At 46.8% G+C, this 16,027-nt stretch overlaps 1 protein-coding gene across 1 annotated transcript in view; it reads right to left on the reverse strand.

Annotated features, from left to right (window-relative positions):
• Positions 1 to 559: 559 nt before the first annotated feature.
• Positions 560 to 16,027, reverse strand: part of LOC141145647 (uncharacterized) — a 48,867-nt gene continuing 33,399 nt past the window's right edge. The window contains exon 2 of the mRNA XM_073632484.1: positions 560 to 2,685. Coding sequence (XP_073488585.1) covers positions 1,076 to 2,685 — 1,610 coding nt within the window. The 3' untranslated portion in view covers positions 560 to 1,075. The remainder of the gene's footprint in view (positions 2,686 to 16,027) is intronic.

Here is a 16,027-nt window from a genome sequence, read left to right on the forward strand (position 1 = left end):
TGCTGAGAGATTACAATCTAAGAGAGGGGGATCAAGTGATAAAAAAGGTAATAACTGTGGGATGGTCTGATGGAGAAAATAAATGTACAGTTGTTAGGTGGGGGCAGGGTAGGCTTCTTTAAAGAGAAGGGTCTCCTAAAAGTGGACAAAGTAGGAGATAGTCAGACAGATTGGGGTAGGGGGTTCCATACGATTGGGGAGGCTTCTGGAGAAGTCCTGGAGGCGAGCATGGGAGGAGGTGATGAAACAGCTAGAGAACAGGAGATCTTGGGAGGAACGAAGAGAATGATTTGGTTGATGGTCTGAGATTAGGTTAGTGATGTAGCTGGGAGCTGAGTTGTGGATGGCTTTGTAAGGTATTGTTTCGTATTTTGAATTTCATTTGTTGGGTGAGCGGAAGCCAATGGAGGGATTGGCAGAGATGGGTGGAAGATACTGAATGGAGACCAGTGGAGGATTGGTGGAGAGGGGTGGAAGATACTGAATGGAGACCAATGGAGTGATTGGCGGAGAGGGGTGGAAGATACTGAATGGAGACCAGTGGAGGATTGGTGGAGAGGGGTGGAAGATACTGAATGGAGACCAATGGAGTGATTGGCGGAGAGGGGTGGAAGATACTGAATGGAGACCAGTGGAGGGATTGGCAGAGAGGAATGGAGGACACTGAGCAGTTGGTAAGGTGGATGAGTCTGACAGCAGCATTTATGATGGACTGAATGTTTGGATTATCCAAATGATGATAAGTTATCTTATAGACACAACAATGCTTTCCTTTCAAACTCGGATAAAACGTTTTTTAGTGATTGAAGAACTTCAAATATAATTTATTTGGCTCCAACACAGAGATAGCAGAAAACATGCTGGAAGTACTATAAGTACTGAAATTCCAAGTATAATGTCTATGTATTCACTAATTATCACATGCTCTATATGATATGGATGGGTGAAAAGGGAAAACAGCGAGTAGCCTGAGGCACACATGGGTATTGTTCTCTATCATATATAAAAATGAGTGAGATGGGAGGCATTGGAGAACTGCTTAATCAAACAAAACAATAATTGGGACCCTCCAGATTTAAAATGACACCTTGTTTTTCAGTTTTACCAAATTGCCAGACTGAATTTCACCGATAAGTTCAAATTTTTTAATGTTTTCTTCCATTATTTTAATTCTCCCCAAAAATCCATCCTTTCCTTCCCGCTTCTCTTTTTCAATGAGCAGCTTCATGTAATCTACAGCAGACATCGGATTTGGTTTTAGGGCGATCTCCTGGAGAAGTTTGAGGATCTTGCCAATCTCCCCAGTAAGTTTCATTACATCATCCTCTGCTGTCTTCATGTCTTCCTTCAATTTTGAGAGAACTTCTTCTAGATCCATCACCTTCATCCCTGCTTTTTCATATTTTTCTTTAATATCAGAATAGGTTTTCTTCTTGGTTTCAACAAAAGATTTCCAGGAAAACTTTTCCGATATGTGTTTGCTTTGGCTATGTCCACACACACGACAAGTTCCATTCCAATAAAAAACTTCACATAAATAAACCAGGAAGTTAGCTAACACAATGCAGTCTTTGTGACATGTAGAGCTGCACTCCTGGCAGTTGGTTGAGTATTTGGATGATTCTTCCTTTCTTCTTACAGTTTCTGTCACTTCATACTCGAAATTCCCGTTCTTTTTAACCTCCTCCTTGTGGTCATTCAGAGCTCTCTCGTTTTGCTCCAGTTCATGCTGTTTCCCGGTCACCATCTCAATTTTTTTGGCAAGTCCATTCAAAGTTACATCCAAAGCATTTCTTTTTGCTAGAACATTCTTTGTTAAAGTTAAATCTTTACTGGCTAATCCAGGCAAATACTGTAAAAAAAAATCCTCAATGCTTTCCATTCCCATTTCCCACTGCATTTCCTGAGCCTTGTAGAAACGTTTGCCAACTTGATCAGGGCGGTTATTAGCGTACAGCATGCTGTTATTGACCATAAAATACACAGGTTTTCCATCTTTAGATTTTGCACAGGGAACATCAGCCTCAGTAATTGCTGAGAGAACATTTGGTTCCTGGGAATCAGCGAAGGTAGTGAAGAAGACTATATTATCCTTGATGTCATTCCCAAAAATGGATAAAATGTTGTCATAGATGTACTTCTGTGTTGCAGTTAACCGAGCCGAAGATGACTGAACCACAAAACAAATCGCATCAATTTCTGAGAATTTGCATTTAGAAAAAAATTCTCGTATCTTCTGCATGATTTTCTCATCATAGTATATCCCTCTGGTGTCTCCAAACCCCGGAGTGTCAATGATGGTTAAGTAGTATGGGATCCGGAAGCCATCTTCCTGGTTGATCTGGTACGTAGTGACACTCGATGTTTGGCTGTGAGCTTGACTCTTCTTACTAATCTCTTCAATTAGCTGGAACCGGTGATCATCCTTCCACTCCACACCAAAGATGTAGTTGATCACAGCATTAATCAGGGTTGTTTTACCAGACCCGGTTTCACCAACCATCATGATCACTTTGTTTTTCTTATTGAGCTTCATTGTTTTAAATTCCCATATACTCTGCTGCTTTACATCCTCCAATTTCATCTTGTAAATGATCAGAGGTCCAACCTTCTCTGTGCTGCTCGTGTATTTGTGCAGTCTCAGCAGTTTACTATCTTCTACCATAGAAAGGCCTCGTTCAGTATCTACAAAATCCACATACAAAGTTATTGATATCTTATTGAAATCTTTATATGATCACAGTAACAAGTTACCAAACACTGAATATCATACAAGGGCACAAGCAGATTATGGTGAGGTGGGCTAAGCCCTATCATGTCCTATAAACCGTTTTACTGAATAAGCAAAAACAAGCCCCTGAACCTATTTTCTTGTCACAGACATCTATAGGTCAGCATAACAGCAGAAGCAACTTTGTCGGGAGTTACTTTGGGTGGAGGGCTTGTGGAACTCAGCTTAGCTTGGAGAGCTCTGGGAACTCTGTGTCTCCCCTGGCCCCTCCTATATGTAAATTGCCCTGTGTCTATTAGGGGCACAGGGTGACCGAGAACCCCAGTCTGATCGGTGCTAGTCGGACTCGCTGTACAGCCACACTGGAATATTGTATATATGCATATAATATGTGTTGTCTCACGCTGTTGTGGACTTGTTGCTGGGATCGTTTGGGGTGTGGTTGTATCTCATTGTTCTATTGTGTCTGCCTTGGGAGAAAAGTATATTATGGAATGTATGTCTAAGTGGAGGGGGGGGGGGGAATTGGTCCAGCTGACCCTCCTTGCTGATAAGACTGTTTACTGATGAGAAGTTTGAATACACCTGACCTGTGTGTCTATTGTTATTGGACAGTTTACCCCACCCTGAAAGCAAAGGGGGGGAGGGGTTGTCCCTGAGCGTTACCTCTCTGTACATGTGTTTGAAAAAACAGTCTGTTTTTCACCCTACATTGAGTTACGGCTAATGACTGGGTGAGCTAAGGGGTCTTGGGTAGTGCTGGTTCTGGACAAAGGAAGCATTTATGGCAGACATAGTCCTGTTGAGGACGAGGGGTCCATCACAATTGGTTGGCAGCGGTGGGATCTTGCTTCCTGGCTGTGAACATGTCCAAACCACCCCCAGGATCCAAGGTCTGGATAGCAGAAGAGGAGAGGCACAGATACCAGCCGCAATAAATAGAGTGGGAAAAAAAATTGACTCGCGCTCAAAGCAAAAACTAACGTGTGTATGACTGAAAAAGAGTACTCAGCCGATATTTAAATAAATGTTGTGAAAACATATGATAAATGTGACAAACTGAATATTAGATGGGAAAATTGATCCCACTTCCCCTTAAAAGAAATATATTCAATAGCAAATCAAATTCGTACATAAAAACCATAAAGGGTAGCAGTGTATATAAAAGGGTAATATCTAAATTTGAAGAAAATATGAAAAAAAGGGGGGAAAGTCCATATACAAAAAACACCCTACAAGTGCTGTAGAAATGCAAAAAAAGTCCAATTTAAATGAAATCCCAGATGTGTGAGTCCACCACTATAAATAAAGTGCCTGGCCGCTTACCGGAACCCCATGACCCCCCGTTACAGAGGGTCTAAATGGGCATTGTAGTCATGCTGCTCGGATAGCTCAGGAACTAGAATGATGACCGGATTGGAACCTCTGAAACTGTATTGCTGTAAAGGCTGTATAGCGAATGGATCCACAGGGAAAAGGCAACACTCAGCCCTCAGTGGAGTGTAGACATCATATGGGGGAAACAGAAGAAGGCTCCCATAGTGTAAAATCAATTGGTATTTTATTAAAAAAACATAGTAAACACTCACATATAAAAAGCAAATATCCTCTGATGAGAGGCAGTCTGTGACACCGGCCGGATGTTCACAGGCCGCCCGTCCTGCTGGAGTACAACGATAGAGGAAAGTGACGCGATGACACCGCTCAGCCCTACGCTGCGTTTCGCAAAAGAATTGCGTCTTCCAGGGGCACGGGCGGTGCATCGCGCCACCTTCCTTAAATAATGACAATAAATGGAGAGAAAGCCTCGCTCTGGGTTCCGGATATCCGCATTCGTGTGGAGCGCAGAGGGTTAGACACAAGGGCGCATGCGCGCCCTGCATCGCAGCAGGTCGTACGTAAGGGAAGCCCAGGGTGGAGTGAAGGCCAAAAAGAAAGTTCCAATGCGCCTGCGCGCCTTGAATCTTTATATAACATGGCACTAGGTTAGGTAAACTGCTGAATCGCCTTACTGCACATAGGCAGCAGAGACCAGACACAGAAGGGGGAGGGGAAAGGGGGGCTTGGACGGGAAAAAGCCAACATTCACATATGCACATTGGGTTCCCGCGCCAAGCCCCACCCAAAAAGGAGAGAATGCGCAGCCCAGAGAGGGTCCACCATCCGCCATACCAGCGTGCGTCCACACTGAGGTGGACAAGCCACATCATACCACCCCATATTAGAAAGCATATGAGTGGTGACACGCATACAAAAATTGAAAATAAGGTCTCTGGGGACATGACAAAAAGGGGGACCTCTAGTGGCCAGCCTAAAATATTGCATACAGAATGCAATATTTAGGAATGTATTCCTGAATACATGTATGCATCATGTGTAAATAAGGAATATATAAAAAATCTTAAATATATAAAAAAAGGGGATAAATAATAATAATAAAAAGTATATAAAAATATATATATATAAAAAAGGAAAACTGTGGAGTTAGTCCGTGGGTCAAGTATGTGCTGAAATTATGTGTACTAAAAATGTGAAAAAGGGGGGGGGGGGGGGAGCAACCAACTGGGCCAAAAACCCCAAAATTCTATCAAAGTCCTCGTCCACAGACTATGACAATAAGGCCAAAAAATAATTGTGTTGGTGCGTGCTACCAAAAAGATTTTTGTGGTAAAGAAATATGAACCCGAAGCGCAACAGGTGTTCCAATTATGTGAACCCAGAGCGATGGCTTTGACAACGGATTCATAAATACAGTATATTTATATCCCATGATCAAATATTTGCATAAGATTACATGATAAAAAGAAGAGAAAATTGGAAAAAAGGGGGGGGGGGAGGGAAGGAGAAGCGGGGGGGTAGGGGGGTGAAGGGAACAAAAGAAAAGCCCACAATGAATTAGGCATTATTGATGAAGGCATTTACGTCGGTGTCGACGTTCATGCCGAATGGCACGTAACTTTTGACTTTGTATATCCAGGACATCTCTAACTTAGAGATCTCCCTAATGAGTGAACTGCCTCGCCAATGGGGTTTATACTTGTCAATTCCTACAAAAAGTGTTTTAGAGGGGTCTCTACTGTGGACCTGATCGTAATGCCTAGAGACAGGGTGTTTATCATAACCTCTTCTTATATTCCCTATGTGTTCATTCAAGCGAACACGTAGGGCCCTTTTGGTCCTCCCTATATATTGGAGCCCACAGGGACATTGTAGGAGATAGACCACCCCTTCAGAACTGCACGTAATAAATGGTTCAATATCATGTGAACGCCCTGTGCTGGTAGATGTAAATGTTGTGATACGTCTAGATCTATTGATGTTGAGAGAACACACTTGGCATTTTCCACACTTATAAAACCCCGTCAGATTTTGAAGAAAAGATCTAGTTTCTTGTGGGGGGTCTTGAACTGTGGGTGCTACCCTATTTCCCAAGGATGCTGCTCCCTTAAATATCACTCTAGGGTTGGATGGTAGAATGGTCTTAAGAGCTGCATCACTACCAAGAACGTGCCAGTGCTTACGTATCAGTTGCTTGATCGCACTGAGAAAGTAGTGATGAATGGGACAGTGTCTGAGACCTCCATCCTAGGTCTAGAAACATCAGACAGTAGATCAGCCCTGTCCCTATCCCTTGCTGATTTAACCGCCTGAGAGAGGGAAAGCTGGTCGTATCCCTTCTCTAGGAATCTTTTGGTCAGAATAGATGCTTGATGGTCAAAGGTAGCTATATCTGAACAATTACGTCTGAGGCGCAAAAATTGTCCTAGAGGGATGGCCTTAATCCAGGGTTCATGGTGGCAACTGTCTACAGAAATGTAGGCATTTCTGTCCGTTGTCTTGAAATATGTGGATGTCACGAACTGTCCATCCACGATCTGGATATTTAAGTCCAGGAAGTGGATGGCATCCTGGCTGGCCTCAAAATTAAACTTGATGCCTCGATTATTGGCATTCAGGGTATTCATAAAGTCATGGAGTTCGGCCTCGCATCCATCCCATAGGAGGAGGACGTTGTCAATATATCTAGCCCACAGGAGCACCTCAGGTCTCCTGGGGGCGTCGACGACGTCCTCCTCCCACTTGGCCCAGCACCAGTAACCTCTTCTTCATTCTACGGACAAGAGATGGTGAACCTCTATCCCCAGACACCAGTTATAGAGATTGGTGATTTGATAGACTTTTCTGGTGAGGAAGAACAACATGGTGAGCCTCCAGCAGGAGAGCTGGCGTCAGGGCCAAACTTCACTGAGCTGTGGAGTTACAAGAGACTTCTCCAGCTGAAGATCTGGCCACTGGACAGAGGGTCTAAGACCTCTGCCCCATACCTGCAGCAGTTTCAGGAGCCCATGGTGAGAAGATGATAGTCACTCCCCAACAGTTAGCCAAAGTGGATGATGTGGGGTACTCAGCTGAAGTGCTAACAGGGCAGAATGCTACTGGCCTCTGCACACAACTGCAGCTTGAGCTGATATCAGTGGATGGGACTGCGGTCTCCACTGACACCAACCCAGCAGAAGAGCGTGCAACAGAGCAGAGTGTTGCTGGCCTCTGCCCTCAAATAACAGAAGAGGGAGTTCCTATGGAAGTGGATGGGACTTCGGTCTCCACTGACACAACCCCAGAAAATGGTGCAGCTTTGAGACAGTAGGATGTCAACCATGCTTTGCAAGCACTGGGGGATTTTCATCTACCAAAAGTAGCTGGGACTTCAGTCTACACTTGTATACCCCAGGGATGCTGGGCAGTCGGCCCAGATCCCCAGCAGCATGACAGAGTGAGCCCAGTCACCGTGTCTTCACTCCAGTGGCTGAAAGGACTCCAGGGAGAAGAGTCAGTCCACGCGGGTATGTTCTCTGAGAGAGGCAGAGGTTGGCTGGGTGAGTAATGCTATGTTTGGGACAATTTATTTGGGGTACTGTGTGGATACCGGAATTTGGGGACTGGAACTACTGACTAACTTTGGATTCAACCCCTCTGGCGTCACCTCCTGTGTTAGCCCACAGCCAAAAGGGGAGAGATGTGACGGGAGTCACTTGTGGAACCCAGCTTACCTTGGAGAGCTCTGGAAATTCTGTATCCAGCTCCCCCAGCCCCGCCTATGTGTAAATCACCCTTTGTTAATTAGGGGCACAGGGTGACCAAGAACCCCAGTCTGATCTGTGCTAGTCAGACTCGCGGTACAGCCACTCTGGAATATTGTATGTAGCACCCGCTATCATAGGTAGGTGCTAGAATAGGATTTTTCTAGGCTAAAACTGTTAGTACAGGCAAATTTAGGCAGGCCTATGCTTTAGGCTAGGCCTGTTTGTTTTGATCTGGGGCTGGGAGTGGTTAGTGTAGCTGGGTTTGACCACCTGTGCTCTGGTTCTGAGACGCCTCCCCTGCTTTCAGGGAAATTGTTCTGGAAGAGGGGTTGGGCCTGGAACTGGAGTGGCAGGCAGCTCATGTGAGGAGCTCTGACCAATCCCCATTCGGTATTGGCAGGGGGCAGGCCTCCCATATAAACTGAGGTCACATGCCGCTGGGGGGGATTGTCGGCCAAGAGAAGTGGAGAATGGAATACTAGGCAGTTGCTGTAGGGCAGAGAAGCCCGGAGTAAAGCAAGAAAATGCCATAAACTGAGGGCTGGCATGACAGGATTAACAGTGGGAGCAATGCTGGAGAACTGGATGTAAGGAGGTAGAGGATAGGGTGCAGTAGAAATGGGGAGGGGCGATTAGGCACGAGGTAAAGCGTAGGTCCCTCCCCAGCTCAGTGTTACCAGGAGGAGTGAGCTTGCAACATGGCCGTGATGGAGGAGCTTCTGGCTAAGCTACGGGCAGAAGCGGCGGTAAAGGGGAATGGATGGCTGCAAGAGAGGCTTACGGCGGTGCTAGGTGAGGGTCCCCAGTGGCCAGCACAGCGGGGAGGGAGCCCGCACAAACTCGTCAATCTCAGCCGCCGGAGCGCTTCTCCCCGGACTCATCCCAGAGCTCAGCAGCAACGTGGGAGTGCCTTGCGGGCCCCTTCAGGGCCCCCTGCAAAGCGCACGGCCGGGCCTGTGGTGGGGGGTCCTGGGAGGAATCCCCATCATGGCCGGAGCTCAGTGGGCGGGAGCGCCGGCTGCTCCGGAGCTCCCAGCAGGCCTGCCACGCGGAGGGAGACGGATACGGAGACGGAGGGAGATTCGGTCATCAACGGCCGCCGGGCCTCCTTCATCCTCAGCCGGCGGCCCCCCACGGGTGGAGAGGCAGAAGAAGAGTGCAGAGCGTAGTGATCCACACTGTCAGAGCGGTGCAGGCGGCAGAAGCCCAGGCAAAGCGACCAAGAAATCTGTGGGCGGATCTGGCGTGCGGAGGCGTTAAGCGGAACAGCGCAGATCCCTGGCATCCAGTGATACATCTTATGGAGGGCTTTCGGCAGGAGAAGAAGAAATGGTGGTCGACCGTTCGGAGGGTGAGCTGTCGCTGTCGGAAGATGAGGGGCCATGTGGGTGCCCAGGGGCGATGGAGGCGGGACCTTCGGCTGGTGGGACCCTTCCTAGGCAGCCTGGTAAGTTGATTTTTTCTTCTTTACCTGTGTTATGTGATGATGTAGGGAGGGCATTAGTGTGGCTAATCGGTCCCCTGCGCAGTGGGTGGCTCTGACCGCGGCCTCCCCTTTGGCCGCGACGGTCCAAGACCGCACCACAACGGAGTTGGGATTACGGGGGTTCTTGGCGGGTTTAAAAGAATTGGTACACAAGTTCGAGCAGGGGCCGGGCGATCTCATGTTGCCGGTGCTGGCCTGAGTAGCTCCTGGGGGGGACGGGAGCGGGGACCCCCGGTACAGTGGTCACCCCTGCACCTCCAGTAGTGACGGCAGCGCCCACGGTGGTGGTTGCCGCGGCGGCAGGACAGGACGCAGCTCCCAAGGCGGCGGCGGGGGACATGGCAGGGGAAACTTCAAAGAAGCAGGATCTGGTCAGGCTGGCTGATGCGGCAAAGTGTGAGGTCTATGTGTGCTTTAAGGGACTCCTTGGGGCACACCTTAAAGAGGGAGTCCCGCGAAAAAAAGAAATAAAAGTCAGCAGCTACAAATACTGCAGCTGCTGACTTTTAAAATAAGGACACTCACCTGTCCCAGGGTCCTCGGGCGCTTCCGCCACCATTCTCTGTAAGGGAATCAGGAAGTGAAGCGCTGCGGTTTCACTTCCCGGTTCCCTACTGCGCATGCGCAAGTCGCGCTGCGCTTCCTAACTGGTCCCCGCTGTCTCTGGGACCCGTGTGTGCCCAAGCAGACAGCGCAGTGGGGACGGGAAGAGGCATAGACTCTAATGGGAGTCTATGCCAGAAGTGGGTGCAAATACCTGTCTTAGACAGGTATCTGCACCCCCCTCCCCCCTGAAAGGTGCCAAATGTGACACCGGAGGGGGGGAGGGTTCCGAAAAGCGGGGGTTCAATTTTTGTGTTAACCTCCGCTTTAAGCTGGAAGTGCGGGAAAAGATTTGGAAAGGTGAGTATGTTGAGATTTTTGCACTGCTGCCGCTGGAAAAGTTCAGTTTAGACGGGGTTAAGCCTAAGGATCATAAGAAGGAAGATGAGGAGAAGAGGAGGTATAGGCTCATACCGCGGACCTTCCCGAACTGGTTGCAGGCCTTCGCCATAATGGCTAGCGTGATTGGGAAGAAGAACCCAGAACATTGATCGGCGCTGTTCTGCCATTTAGACGCTGTGGGCGAGGCATGCAGAGTCTACGGGGGAACAGCGTGGTTGCGGTATGACAAAGTTTATGCAGCGGAGGGCGATACACGCCTGATGACGTCGGCGAGGACCAGTGGCTCATCCAACCCCGGACAATCAGCCACAAGAAAAAGTGTGCTGGCAATATAATGAGGGTTCCTGCAGGTTGGGGGGGTCATGCAAGTACAAGCACGAATGCTCCTGTTGCGGAGGTGCGCATCCCGTGTCCCATTGTTTCAAGCAAGGAAAAGGTTGTGCAGGTTAGTCTGTTAGTAAAGGGGATAACGCTAGTGAAGGTGGAAAGGATGCAGCCTTTTCTTGATAGGTACTCGGATAGGGGGGGGCGGTGCGGTTGTTAAGCCTGGAGTTTTTGGAGGGGTTTCGGATTCCGTTGACAATACATTAATAGCCGCGATCAGTTTTAAATGACTTTTTTTCCTTTAGAAATGTCATTTTGCTGTCAGACTGTTCTAAACACAGGAAACATGCGCCCCTTTACAGGCATACTATAGACACCCCCCAGGTACGAAATTTAAAGGGATATTACACTTTTATTGTTTGATTTTAAGCATTATTAAAATCGATGCCCCCGAAAAAACGGCCATTTTTAAAACATTTTTTTGCATTGATCCATGTCCCCTGGGGCAGGACCCGGGTCCCCAAACCCTTTTTATGACAATACCATGAATATAAGCCTTTAAAATTAGCACTTTTGATTTTTCACATTCGTGTCCCATAGAGTTTAATGCCCCGTACACACGGTTGGATTTTCCGATGGAAAATGTCCGATCGGAGCGTGTTGTTGGAAATTCCGACCGTGTGTGGGCTCCTTCGGACATTTTCCATCAGATTTTCCGACACACAAAGTTGGACAGCAGGAGATAAAATTTTCCGACAACAAAATCCGTTGTCGGAAATTCCAATCGTGTGTACACAAATCCGACGGACAAAGTGCCACGCATGCTCAGAATAAATAAAGAGATGAAAGCTATTGGCCACTGCCCCGTTTATAGTCCCGACGTACGTGTTTTACGTCACCGCGTTTAGAACGATCGGATTTTCCGAAAACTTTGTGTGACCGTGTGTATGCAAGACAAGTTTGAGCCAACATCCGTCGGAAAAAATCCATGGATTTTGTTATCGGAATGTCCGAACAAAGTCCGACCGTGTGTACGCCCTATAACAGTGTTCGCACAAACTTTTTGGCAGTTCGCATGTTCTGCTGCAAACCGAACCGGGGGGTGTTCGGCTCATCCCTAATCAACAATAAAGCCCTTTTCACACAGGGCAGGCTTTGCTCAGCAGGGAATTTGTCCTCTGATCCCCTCAGAGCAGGTGGATGACAGGTCCGTGTCCTCATGGGCGGTCGGATGTAAACAGATTCCACTGTCTGTTTACATCCAGCTACCCTCCGATCCCCCTAGACAGGGGGGAATGGATCTGTTTGTTGTTAGCAGACTGGATCCGTTTACATCGCCGCTTAATACAAGAGAATGGAGGGTCCGCTCAGGTCCACCTGTAAAATAGACGGGTGGACCCAATCTGCTCATGTGAAAGTGCCTACAGTGCAATGTGATAGATATGGAGAATTGATATATATATATATATATATATATATATATATATATATATATATATATATATACACACACATTACAAACTGCTAGTACAATAAATAACAATGCATAAAACATACATTTCATACAAATAAAACAATAAAATTGTGCTGTGATAAACATGTGAAGATCCACTGCAAGCTGTGTGCACCAACTTCAATGTGCCATCACCAAGATAGAGCACACACACCATCTGCTTATCAAAAAATGTGACCTCTTAGACCCCTTTCACAGTGAGGCACTTTGCAGGCGCTATAACGCTAAAAATAGCGCCTGCAAAGCGCCCTGAAAGAGCTGCTCCTTTAACTCCAATGTGAAAGCCCAGGTGCAGGACGCTAAAAAAAGTCCTGCAAGCAGCATCTTTGAGGTGCTTTAAAGAGCCCTTGCCCATTCAGATCAATGGGCAGCGCCGCAAAACCGCCGGTGGTTTTAACTCTTTTCTTTAAGCCTCTTTTTTTTAACTCTTTTTCGGCCGCTAGCGGGGGGTTAAAAGCACCCCACTAGCGGCCAAATAGTGCCGCAAATTGTTGTATGTGTGTCACCGGCGCAAAACCACTACTCTTTCAAACGTATGTGTCAGGGTTGCTGCGTTCAAAAAAGACCCTTCTTTAAGATGGGCTAGAAATACTGGTTGGTGTGTGTGAATGCGCTACTCCCATATTAACCACCACTTGCAATGTTCTTTTTCTATTAATCCAAATAATCACTTATAAATAAAATAAAATCATGTGCATTAACTTAAAACTTTAAATCAAGTAAAAATATAACCAAATATTATCCAATACATGAAAAAAGTCCTTCAAACGTGCTGCAAAATCCTTTAACAATTATTGTGGCTGGCGTGCTCCTATGTTCCTTCAATATCATATGTGACTGAGTGAAACACCTCTACCATTCAGATTGGCCACTCACCAGATGCTTAATTAAAGATGCGCCTTTGGTTCATTCAAGGGATAACCACTCCACCTAAGTAACACTCCTCACCGGCTATACTTGGACTCTAGTATTCCTCATAGGAAAGCATAGGGACAAAAAACGATCATAGCGCAATATGCTTGAATTATTTATTTAAAATTCAAAGAAAGAGTATCCACTCACATTTAAAAGTGCCCTCGAGCCGGCACGAAGCTTATCCAGCAGTTATGGACGGGTGTTGGGCTGTTTGCATGGTCCGCCTGGTAGTGTTGTGCGGCCTCCACGCTTGGCAGCTGGGAGGCTGCTGGGAGTTTTTTGCATCAGGTGACCGGACGTGAACGGGAACGAGGCTTGGAGCGCAAGCCAAGCGTGGAGGCCGCACAACACTACCAGGCGGTGAGGAGTGTTACTTAGGTGGAGTGGTTATCCCTTGAATGAACCAAAGGCGCATCTTTAATTAAGCATCTGGTGAGTGGCCAATCTGAATGGTAGAGGTGTTTCACTCAGTCACATATGATATTGAAGGAACATAGGAGCACGCCAGCCACAATAATTGTTAAAGGATTTTGCAGCACGTTTGAAGGACTTTTTTCATGTATTGGATAATATTTGGTTATATTTTTACTTGATTTAAAGTTTTAAGTTAATGCACATGATTTTATTTTATTTATAAGTGATTATTTGGATTAATAGAAAAAGAACATTGCAAGTGGTGGTTAATATGGGAGTAGCGCATTCACACACACCAAAAATAGTGCCGCAAAAACGACGGTAAAGCACTGCTAAAAATAGCGGCGCTTTACCGCCGAAGCCCCCACCACCCCAGTGTTAAAGGGGCTCTTAGACCCCTTTTACACGGAGGCGTTTTTCAGGCTTTAGCGCCTGAAAAAAGCCTCATCTGCAATCCCAGTGTGCTGGCAGGACTGGCCGAGTGCTGGCAGGACGTCAAAGGAAAGCCAAAGCGCCTGCAAAGCACCTCGGCAGCAGCGCTTTGTGGGCGCTTTTAACCCTTTATTTGGCCTCTAGCGGAGGTAAGCGCCCTGCTAGCGCCTGAAAAACGCCGGTAAAGCGCCACTACCCTGTTTCCCTGAAAATAAGACCTAGCGTGATTGTCGGTGATCGCTGCAATATAAGCCCTACCCCCCAAATAAGCCCTACCCTGTTTCCCCGAAAATAAGCCCTACCCTGAAAATAAGACCTACAAGGACTTTAACTAGGGCTTATTTGGGGGGTAGGGCTTATAATGCAGCCATCACCGACAATCACGCTAGGTCTTATTTTCAGGGAAACAGGGTAGTTTTAGCAGCTTTACCAGCATTTTTCAGGCACTGGCAGTGTGAAAGGGCCTTATAAAGTTGTGCACTATATCGTGCTTTATTCTTAGCAGGCACGGGGTTGCCTGTGGTTGGTACCACAGCGGACAGAGTGGTGAAAGGATGCTCTTGGGAGAAAACTGCTATACCTGTTTATTGTCACTTTTTGAGTGAAGTGGCTGCAAAAACCAGCAGATGACAAGCGCATGTGACCTCATACGTGAAATGCCGCGTACACACGATCGGGATTTTGGTTGGAAAAAGATATGACGGCTTTTCCGACGGGATTCCGCTCAAGCTTGCCTTGCATACACACGGTCACACAAAAAGTTCTCTGAACTTTCGACTGTCAAGAATGCAGTGACGTACAACACCATGAAGAGCTGAGAAAATGAAGTTCAATGCTTCCGAGTATGTGTCAAATTGTTTCTGAGCATGCGTAGGAATTTTGCGCGTAGGAATTGCTACAGACGATCGCATTTTCGGATAGGAACTTTTTCCGACCGAAAAATTGAGAACCTGCTCCCAATCTTTTTCTGGCTGAAATTCGGCCAGCAAAAGACCGATGGAGCATACACACGGTCGCATTTTCTGATCAAAAGCTCTCATCGGACTTTTGCTGGATGTATTTCTGATCGTGTGTACGCGGCATAAGAGGTCACATTTTTTGATAAGCAGATGGTGTGTGCTCTATCTTGGTGATGGCACACTGAAGTGGGTGCAAACAGCTTGCAGTGGATTTGCACAAGTTTATCACGGCACAATTTTATTGAACTTTTTGTATGAATTTTAGGTTTTATGCATATTATTTATTGCACTAGCACTTTAGAATGTACATATGATAATTATTCTCAATATCACATTGCACTCCCGAGCTTGGCTCTCATTGGTCTGTGGTCGGTGCCTACGTAAGCAAAAGGAGGGAAGAGGGAGGCGGGCCCATGCGATGAAATCATTCCCGCGCATGCGCCATGATTGGTTGCTAGGCTCAGCTAATTTGCCTAGCAACTGAGCGTATTGAGGCGGGGTCACCTGATGTTTCTGCGCATGCGCTGCCCACAGGAGCAGCACGGTGTTTTGGTCTTACAAATAAAGCTTTGAAGGGAAAAAAAAGAAAAAGCAGCCACGAAGCAGCAGTGAGAGTTTCTGGAGAGGGAGGGGACTGAAGCCATGGCTGAGCTGTATGTGAAGCCGGGAAAGAGGATATGGGGAGGGTTGTGTGTGTATATAGAGAACAATGCCCAATGATTGTTATTATTGATGATGAAGGATACCACTTCACTTGGGCCTCATTCAGTAAATCTGATAGATGTGTTGTTTGGACTTTACATGAAGAATCCAGTGTGCTGGCCAAACAAATCTGCAAAAGAAATCTTTATCTACTATTCTTTTTGGACGCTTGCGGGCCGTGTTTAGTCAATTGAAGAGCAGCTTTTTCTATATTAGATGAAGATTTATTTTGCAGCTTTGTTTGGCCATCAATAAAAATTCTGCCCCCAGCACTGCCCATCATTTAGAAAATCCGCCCCTTCGTGTAACTCTCCGCCCCTCACGTACATGAACATGCTTCAGCAATGCGAGACAACAGCTGATTGTAAACTCAGCTGTTCAGCGGCTCCATACTGCGCATGCGCAGCGCATGTGCAGCGCATGCGCAGAAACATCACGTGACCCCGCCTCAATATGCTCAGTTGCTAGGCAAATTAGTCGAGCCTAGCAACCAATCACAACACACGCACGGGAATGATTTCA

The sequence above is a fragment of the Aquarana catesbeiana genome, linkage group LG05, assembly GCF_042186555.1.
Source record: "Aquarana catesbeiana isolate 2022-GZ linkage group LG05, ASM4218655v1, whole genome shotgun sequence".
NCBI lineage: Eukaryota > Metazoa > Chordata > Amphibia > Anura > Ranidae > Aquarana > Aquarana catesbeiana.